The sequence below is a fragment of the Anticarsia gemmatalis genome, chromosome 15, assembly GCF_050436995.1.
Source record: "Anticarsia gemmatalis isolate Benzon Research Colony breed Stoneville strain chromosome 15, ilAntGemm2 primary, whole genome shotgun sequence".
NCBI classification, from domain to species: domain Eukaryota; kingdom Metazoa; phylum Arthropoda; class Insecta; order Lepidoptera; family Erebidae; genus Anticarsia; species Anticarsia gemmatalis.
The window spans coordinates 1,120,337-1,130,978 of NC_134759.1; the positions used below are offsets into that span (position 1 = coordinate 1,120,337).

The 10,642-nt window shown below is 34.1% G+C and overlaps 1 protein-coding gene across 1 annotated transcript in view; it reads right to left on the bottom strand.

Moving 5' to 3' along the window:
* The window catches only part of LOC142979051 (uncharacterized), a 194,740-nt gene extending 184,460 nt beyond the window's left edge, over positions 1 to 10,280 (bottom strand). The window contains 2 exon segments of the mRNA XM_076123812.1: positions 9,984 to 10,196; positions 10,199 to 10,280. Coding sequence (XP_075979927.1) covers positions 9,984 to 10,196; positions 10,199 to 10,280 — 295 coding nt within the window.
* Between the last annotated feature and the right edge of the window lie 362 nt (positions 10,281 to 10,642).

Sequence of the window (10,642 nt, forward strand, 5' to 3'; positions counted from 1 at the left end):
TTGCAAAAATATTGCTTGTCTTTAAATAAAAGACGATATTCCTAATATTGCTTACTAATAAAATTAAATAAGAAATTATGCTCACAAATGGTCAACTATTCCAAATACTGCCAGACTAAATCTCTTAACTTTAGCAATCATTTATTCCTGTAGGTATTACCGAAAATGGGAACTAAGGAACCCTATAAAATTCAAATCAAGTTGACTAAATCTTTATTGACACAGCTCAGTAAAGTGTGTATGACAAAATATATCTTTGCACATAACGACGTGTGAATGTGCAGTTAGAGAAATATCTATACTAATATTATAAAGCTGAAGAGTTTGTTTGTCTGATTGATTGTTTGTTTGTTTGTTTGAACGCGCTAATCTCAGGAAGTACTGGTCCGATTTGAAAAATTATTTCAGTGTTAGATAGGCCAGTTATCGAGGAAGACTATAGGCTATATAACATCACGCTACAGTCATTAGGAGCGGAGTAGCAATGAAAAATGTTACAAAAGCGGGGAAAATTTTGACTCATTCTCTTAAGTGACGCAAGCGAAGTTGCGCGGGTCAGCTAGTATTGAATAATATACGGAAATAGGAATGACACGAGTGTTTGTGATTTTTAAACGTCCACTTTATTTTGCTTTGTGTTTACATTGTAAGATAATAGTACTATTGACATAAATTTAATGCTTTTGTGAATATTACCCTACTAGTTTTTACCTGCGATTTTCACTACGTAATTTAGAAGTAAAATTATCCTGAGTGTTAGTGCAGGTTTAACTCAATTTTTCTGTCAAATTCCATAAATTTTTTTCAGTAGCTTTTCTTATGAAAGAGCTAATATCCATAGAGATTTTCGCATTTATATTATATAGATATCAGTGGGATAGCCTGACAAAGAGTAAAATTTTTATTATTTACTTACTGAAAACAGTTACTCTATTCATCTAGTCACTATAAAGAGTAAATTTTCATAAAAAAATGCAGTAATTTCCAAATAAACACAAAAAATTCTGGTGTCAAAGTCGCAAAATTTACACGTTACTATCAAAATATTTCACAATAAAGCCTAAACTAAGTTGCTTAAGTAGAGAACAATAAAACACGAATATTATCCGTTTCTCTAATGACCTACAGAGCGACGATAAAATCTTTACTGCCCTTTATAATTTATATTACTTTACGTTTGTTCCTGAAATATACCTACCATTATATTAATGACATAAGGTTCTAGTTTTAGGTAATAAAATAATTACTTATATGTGAGGCTCATAATCATTTTAGAATAGCTAAGTTTTTAACAAGTTTTTAATACTAAAACGCTAAAAAGAAGTAATATAATAATATTTGGTATTTTTGCGTCTTATTTTGTCGAATGTCTTAACTAATTCTAATGGTATTATTTCTTGAACATCTGTGAAAACAAACTGTTAAGGCTTAAACTACAGATATTTCACTTGACTTATTGTGTTATATTTATAAGCTGTTTGTTGTTCATAGAATCCCTATTAAATACTATAAATTATTATTCTAGTAACTCTGACTGTCTGTCTGTTACGCTTTCCCACTTAACTACTGAACAGATTTGTATAAACTTTTGTACAAAGATAGTTTGCAATCCGGGAAAGGACATAAGATAGTTTGTTATCCGAAAACCCTCCGAAAACTTGAATGTTATGAAGAAAATAAATAAGAAAGTAGAGTTCTTAAAGTTCAACATGAGCTGCGCTAAAATTTAATAGCCTCTAAAATATGCTGGTACATGTGAAATTGCGGGGTGTTGTTGAAAATAAGCGTAAATTTACGTAATTAAAGACATACGGTTTAATTGCATATATTGTTCAAACGAGTAACTTGTAAAATACATTTGAACCGCAAACTTAATGCTTAACACGCGATCGCGACATCGCGTGCCGGTGTTGCCTCACTAAAACTTGATTTATTTTAGTGTTGCCAACTGCGAAAATTTTAAATGAGTTTTTTGCTCGAACGGTTTGAAGGATATTATGGTTATGTTCGACGACTATATTTATGATTATAATAACTATAAAGGATTAGAAATAACTACCGAAATGCTAATGAACCATGCTTAATATATATTTTTCGTCTTTACGAGCTCTCTGCCTTAAAGTATAAAGTACTATTCGAAGCACTAAAATCTACTTACAAGACTTTTACACTCCGAGTAGTCTCTAACAATGTCATGACAAAACCTCAGCATTTACTTTTTGGTCTGACATAGACTTCGAACCTGAGACCACTACGTCGCATTCGTATACACTACAAATACACCACAAATACAGTCAAAGTACTTAACAAATACTTACAAAAGACGGGTGAATCCGCAAATAAAAGCTAGTATATAAAACTATAAGAAAGTAAAACTCTATTTCAAACACAAACAAGAGAAAAGAACCAACCCAATATAGTTCCGTATCCGGAGTCAAACATTGATAACTAATACTTCCGTATCCCGGGGAACAAATAAATTCTACCTTCATTTCAACCCTTACTTACGATACATTGAATGTATATACACCCTATTATAGGGTGGCTTTCGATAAAAATATTCGATTTCTCGGAAACAGTTTTGTAGAACACATTTTGATGATGTCTGTGGGTCAGATTAGGTAATAGGCTACTTTTAGACTTTCAAGATTTACATACATATGTACATAGTATCACGCTTTTCCCCTATAGGGGTAGGCAGTGATCAAAGAAAATCATTTGATATGGTCCTTTCAAATTTCCCTTGCTTAATTCACATCCATACATCTTATCACACAAGACTTCCGGCTACGAGTACTACACACTATCAAAATTTGTTCACGATATTTATCTTTACTGATAGAGCAAATGATAATTATTTCCGAAAAGACGGTGTATTACTTTGCATTTGAACCCTCGACCACGTATGAAGAAGAAAAATACTCAGCTCAGCTATCACTGCTTTAATAAAATGAGTCTAATCTCAATTACTACAATTATATAGAAAAAACTTCTATTATACTCGCGTGACCATTCAAATGTTTTTTTTTATATGTATAATAAAACGGCTAAAAGATGCTTGCAACTCAATCACATTTACCGGTAAGTGTGTGTTTCCACAGTCTTCCGTTATCCGGCTGCCAGACGGATTACCGGACAAGTCGACCTTGAGCGGTCAAGGTTAACTGATAATTATTATATATTGTGAAACTGGCCTAAAGAATCGTGTTAATTTTCTAGCCCTTATTTAGTCAGTGTGGTGGAATCAACGCTCAGCTTTCTCTCTCTACATTAGCTTGTCTTATTCTAGAAGGAGACTCATATCTCGTAGGGCAATAAAAGGTTTGAGGTAATAGAATAATTATCTCTCTCTCTCTCTTTCATGCTATGAATCCTATGGTAGTGAGTCAGCCTTCCTTATCATACTTCTTCACCTCACTATGTCATTAACATTGTCTTTGCAAGCCTGACATTCAGTCATGTCTTTTTGAAAAATAATAAGTATCAAGATAATTTTGAAAATAAAAAATGTAGAGTAAGCTTCGAAGAATTATATTTATGAATCCTCGCATATTAAAGAAAGTCTTTCTAATTATAATAGCTACATCAAGCGTAACACAATCAATAAAAAAACAACGCATCATTACTGTTTAAAACGTAATTACCGCCATTTCTCAATCAAAATCATAATCCTTCATAGTCATACAGTTTCCTAATTACTTCATATGAATCATTGAAGCATCTTATTAGAATAGATCAAATTTTATCGGACGGTCGATCTACAACGGAGTCGCGCTAACCGATGCGCCTGCGCCGATAGCCGTGGTATGCGCCGAACATAATTATAGTCTTCTTACTGCATACTTTCTTTTTGCATCGCAAGGTACACACGTTATTTATTCAACGGTTCTTCTATTTTATTGTTGTGGATCATTTTAATATATCTTTTCCTAATTAAGTTTTTATTCATTTTTCTGAGTGAAAATGACAGGCTAAAAGACTTAGACGCACATATCCAATTTTTGATAAAAGGTGAAAGGTGATGGTGAAAATGTAAACTTATGTATTCGTAGGACCAATTCAGCTGATTTTAGTCTCTTAGAGACATTTCCTCAAATAAGATTAATACGACGAAAATGAACTTCCAATTTGGAAATTGAAATGGGAGAAAGATTAACACAAGACCAATAGCGCAGTACCGCAGTGACACAGAGCGATTTCAAAATGATTTGAAGAAAATAGTTATTATTGCAAGATACGCTTGGGGCGTTTATCAGTCTTTTACACAATATTTGTTTATAACCATTGTTGATAGTCGATAGCGGTAGAAATTTGCGTCTCGAATGACATGCTAAATATTTTTCATAATCACGAATAATTGGTGTTTTTATACTTTAGTAGGTGTTATATAAATAAGTAAATAACATAGTATATATTACAGTGAATTGGCCGTTGTCTCCCAGGATTACGGTTCTGGCTACGTAATACGTAATCTCATAATATGCCGCTATCACCCGGCCTTTACTTGTGCGGCTTCAGCGAGACGTGGTGTAACCAAGTATCGAAATCTTCCCAATACGGTACAGTGCCAGTCAAATCAGCTACTCTTTTTGAAATGTCAAAAACACATTTTAGTATAGAAATAGGACATAGTGACGTCACAGTGTCTTATTTTCAGAGTGCCTAATAAAATGTTTCAGTCAGCAATAATTAAATGCACAGCGTGAATTTTTTTTTGCTTATGGCCGGTTTCTGATGTACATTTAGCGGTAGTTTACCTATTCAATAGCGTTTAAGTTGATAAAAACATGACAGTTTGAATAGATAAACTACCGCTAAATGTACCTCAGAAACCGGGCATTAAAGATGTAGTGGAAGAGGTATTTGAAATACACTCTTGTTGCGCCTTTCTCCATATAATAGGAGGTAGAGTTTTGTCATATTTATTCCGAGTCCGCTATAGCAGATCGTAAAGTCTCGCCTTCGATTTCGTGCTCGGTACTTTAGCAATTTCTATTAGAATGTTTTTAATAGGAAATAACAATATATTTTGTTACGTGCCCAGTACCTATTCGGCTAAACTTTCCCTATATCGTGGAATTAATAATATAAATAGCAATGCTTAGATGCATTTTTATATACCTCTGCCGCATATACGACATTAAAAATTACATATTATTTTGAACGAAACGTTAAGCACTAAATACATACATTGTTTGGTTATAACCAGCCTTGAACGTATACAATAGGTTTTTCGGGTGACATGCCATGGTCATACTCTTTAATAAAATTATGTTAGGTCATAGAACGTTACTTGTATAAAACATAACAAATATGATTTATTTCTGCCTTTGTATCTTGGTTGCCAGTGTATTCAACCGCTGATTATGAGGTCTCGGATTCGATTCCCTAAAGCTAAGCTTGATTCCCGACGCTTTATTGAAAATATTTTTCTGATTCTTACGTTTATTGTTAATGTTATTCAATGGATAAGAAAGTAGCCCGATACTGTTAAGTCATATTGAAATCTATAATAAGCAATGGGTACAAAATTATATTTCATCATCATTAAATCGTAGTAATGTTTTACTTGTAAAACCTTACTTATAGATTTGGCAGATTTTTTACAATCGACCGCCAGCCTGGCATCAACTCTTCTTGGGAATTAGGTAAAAGATGGGAAATGTAATAGATACTAATTTATGATTCTTACATATCTATCAAGTTTTGAATATGAAATAACTTATAATCCGAAAAAATATTCGTGAAAAATTGCCTTTCATCCAAAAAATTATCAAGAAACTGCGTGAGGGTTTTCAGTTGAAAAAAACGTGTCAGTAAGGACACACTGACCTAAACAAAAAATACGCCCATAACACAGTTTTAAGAAGATAACAGTTGCATTATCAGATATCTGTTATCATAATCATTATGTCATGTAAGATAACGAATTCGCGTATGAATGTTTGCTAATACTTTCGCTCGGTTTTGCTTGACCTTCTCTTTAGTAACCATTTATATGGTTATTGCTTGCGATTTTTGAAATATTATACTAAAGTGAAGTATTTTTTGTTAAACGTAGGTCTTTTTTCATACACATCTGCCTACGCTTGCGGATATAATAGGCCTGATATTGTGTATAACTAAACAGATATAGGTTTTTTTTTCAGGAAATAGAAACGAAATACCTTTTCGGTTTACTTTTCTCATACGCTAGATCGGTTGCTTATTTCAGTTGAGTACATCGTTATTACATACAAAAGTAATGTTTTATTACATTATTTGTACAAAAATGTAATTTTATAAAAATTTTAATGATACCGTAATAATATAATTTATCTTTAACCTTACTTTTTTGTATGATTCTAAAGTTTGTTTTGAAATATTGTTTTTTTTTGCGAAGTCAGTTATCTTGCTTGAGATCTAAATGCTATCAAAAATAGTAGTATCTATCTACGTTCGGAACATGAATCAGAATGATAACGCTTTTTTAGGTAGTAGGTAAACTTCTGACTGTATTACTGACTAACTTTATTAAATAAGTCTGTCTTTCTTCAGTATTCAATTAACCATCTTACGAAATTTGTAAATCAGTTTTGAATTTCAGTCATATATGACAATCACATTTAATTACAGTATATGAATATTTGTTTTCGACTGCCTCAATGGCGCGGTCGGTAGTGTATCCAACTGCTAAAGAGGAAGTCCTAGGTTCGATTTACCGATCAGGCAAAGTACTATAAAGTTTTTACTTATTTATATTAGGATACTTCTTAAGACCAAAGTGTGGTAACGAGCCCGATAATGGCAATAGACTCACTCTTTATTACATGGAACTAACACTGTTGAAATGTGGGTGTATTTCATACATCTCCACCTAAATCTTCCAGTAAAACAAGCGTGATATTATGTATGTATGTTATAAACATCATAATTCCAAAGCTAAAGAAACAATATTAACTGTAGTGTTGAAACCCAACCCTTCACTTGTACATCACTTAACGTCGTCGGCAACCGCAGAGGGGCTGAAACAACCCCTTCACGCGTGAGGGTTAACATGCTTCTTTGTACCAACAGATTTAGTCATCACTTGAAATTAAAATTGTTGCTGACATTGTTTTTTCATAACATGGAATCTAAAGCAACTTAATACAATACTGGAACTCTAATTAGCAGAATATATCTAAAACCTTCCTCGGAAATCCCTCTATCTGTAACTGGAATCCACATGAAAATCGGTTCAGAAGGTTTTGAATTTAACGTGAACAAGCAGACACTGAGAGGAGTCTTTGTATTATAATATGTATGATAGTTGCTATCTTCTGCCCGCGTCAATACATTTTCCGGGTAAAATAGTATCCCTATGTGCTAATTAAGGTTATAAACTTTACATGTACTAATTGTCATGTACGAGTTGTTTTTCCGAGAAAGTTACAATCATATTTAGGTACGGATCTTTCCTCTTCCTTTATATATAAGCATAGATAAGGTCCTATAAAATTAAAATTGTCCGCCTTTCGCCGATAGTTTTTGTAGTTTAAACTATCTTAACAAATGCTTACACCTTTTGAACTTTTATTGTTATGTAAATACTATAAGGTTACAATGTTTGTAACCAATGAATTTTCTTCACTTATCAATTTAATTCGATGCGCGTAATGTCACGTTGTTTCCGGCATGATGTGGATGTTAAAAGCTTAACATACGAATAAATATACACATATAAAGTCTGTGAAAGACATTGTGGTTTTTACCTAACTCTAGATTATAATTATAGTTAATTTGTTAAATTTATATTAGCTAAAATACTATCAACTAGATACAATTTTTGTGAATGTTTTAAATGTAACTATGTATTTTAGAAATATATACTAGTTAAAACTCCAATTTCATCTTTTGCGATGACTTTACGATTGTAACTGGTTGTAAATTTATCTATATGTCGTTATTTGATTGTTTGTATGTTTATCGGTTATTTGATTACCATGGTACAATACAAGTTTTTCTTAATTTCGAATCAAATGCCCATATGTGAGTTGTCTAATGATATTTATTTATTCTGAGGTAATTTATCATAAGCTCGTTCCTTCTACCGTATATTTTGTTCCTTTCTTCACACATTATTTTTATCTTTCATGATAAATATGAACACATGAAAATACTACACCTACTGCTTCTCATATCATTTTTGTTGTGATAATAAAACAATCAATTTGATTGTGTTTCATTATCATTTACGCGATTTGTTTGTTTGTAAGCCGTTTCAAAGAAATACAGAGTATTAGCTTCTACCCGCGTAATGTCCGCATGAAGTAATTTTCCGGCGTAAAAATCCTACGTGTTAATCTAGGTTATAAGCTATCTGTGTTCAAAATTTTATTTAAATCCGTGAAGTAGTTTTTTTCGTGAAAGAGTAAGAGACATACATACGTACAACCACCCATACTAGCTAAGTTTCGTATTATAATATTAATAGGATTATCTTTGAAACTATGGCGTTTGTAAATACTCCACTAAATATGTATTAAACGAAATAATATTGATTAAAGTAGATTGTTTTCTTTTCAAAGACAAATAAATAATACTATACATTATCATAGAAACCTGTACCTATAGATTATAAAACTACCTATTACACATCCAATTAGTTACATTATACATAGATTTAATACTACCTAATGTGTTAAAAGTAATCCTTAATCCATATATCTTGATGAATGGCTGCTAAAACCAAATCCCGTCGGAAATCAGCTTCAAGGAAGCAAAAAAGCCTAAAGAGAAAATAGACTTTTTATCCATCTTTTTTCCTATACTTTTATCCTTTAATCTACCCTCGGGCTATGGAAAAAGTATGGCCGAATACCCGCATAGCCTTACAATGTGTTTTGTCATAATGCGTAAATATTATGTCATCTTTTAAAATAACTTTATTCTGTTTAGTATGCAAAAATTTAGTATTTAATAAGGACTTTCTTTATTATTGTAGTCGTAATGTAATACAAGTTGGAACTGTTTATGTTTTTAAACAGTAACTGTTGTTGCCGGTCGGTCCGCCGGCCGGCATTTTTTCATCTTGCCGGCGGCGCTAGCAGTGACATAATCCTTCTCGCTTTTCCTAAATGACTTACTCCTAACTTCTAGTATTACTCAATGCGACAAAATAACTGATAATCTAGTTCTTTTTCACAAATCTTTTATGTCTATCGCAATGTTTCGATATCGTTCCGCTATCTCCCGTTATCTTAGATTTAGTTTTGCGTATCGATGCAATTTACAGTTCATACCAACGATGTACAGTTCTAAACGTAATAAATGACGTCATACCAGTTTTTCGGTCTATTTTAAACCACTCAATTATCGATTTTAATTAACGCGAACTAACTTAGTCTGAAAAAAATGGTTAGCAGCAACTTCAAAGCGAGTTGTACGAAAAATGTAATAAAATAGTCGATGAACCGGCATTTTAGTGAGGCACGCACGTTATGTTTTTCCTAGAGCCGGTAAACTAGACCGAAATAAGCAAAAGTATTACGTAATATAAATAGTGATCCCACCGGTGTTTGCCGCAGTCTTTTTATTTAATTATTCACCCGCTTAATAGTGTTTAGCACGATCTACCCCACCGGTGACGTAACAGGAAAAACAGACCACGCCGGTTACCAAATAATCACCTACTTATACCATTACATCACATTCACGCTCAATTCTCTCATCCGCACATTTTATAGACACCGCATTTTTCTCTCAGACGCGAAACACACAAAATAAAACTCGTTGTTTACGCAGAAAATGTAAACACTAGGAAAACATCAGAACTAATATTTTTCATCGCAAACTATCAATGGAGAAAGTTCGTGTTGTGATGCTAAAAAATAACGTTTCTAATTCCACAATAGACGTGCGTCGAACCGCCGGCAAAATTGAATTTTCTCCCAATTTGACAGCTGTCACATTGACAGGTCGGACTTTTTCCGAGCAAAGGCATGAAAGTAACAGGCACTCACCTTTTACAAGCCGCTGCAGTATAATCTCCTTGTGCTCGTGAGTATGGGGTTCCCCGATCACGGCGAGTAAATAACATCCCGTAAGAGGGCTCGGTGGGGGTACAGAGGCCGAAACCTCCGTCCCCAAAGACAAGGACCTGTCCTCGTCGTGGTCCATCGCCGACGGCGGCGCCGGCGCGACTGCCGACGGTTCGCCCAGGGCTAGCGTATGAATCGACCGCTCGGCACGAGAACTCCGATCGGAATGGATTGGAACGGACGGTGAGGTAGTCACTTGCGCGCGCAACGCTCCGCCATCGACCGCGGGATGTGCGCGACACGCAGACGCGTCGGCGACTCGACTCAACCCCAAAAAGCGTCTTTTCCCTCTAACTTAACATTTCTTTTATGTGCAAGATAGAGATGGAATATGTCGTAGGGCGTATACAGAAGCCGCTGTAGGTTTTTCAGCGCACACGTGATCTGCATTGCGTCTAAACAACCCGGCTGAATAACCTCGGACCGGTGGCTCAGCTGTTCACAGAATGCCATGGTTGTTACAATCGATAATGATATAATCGGAATGACTTGACGTTACGCCGCATACTTACTTCTGTTATAAGTAAATACTATTAACGCCTCGTGGAGGCTTTGGAACCGATATGTCTTGAAAAGGCTGC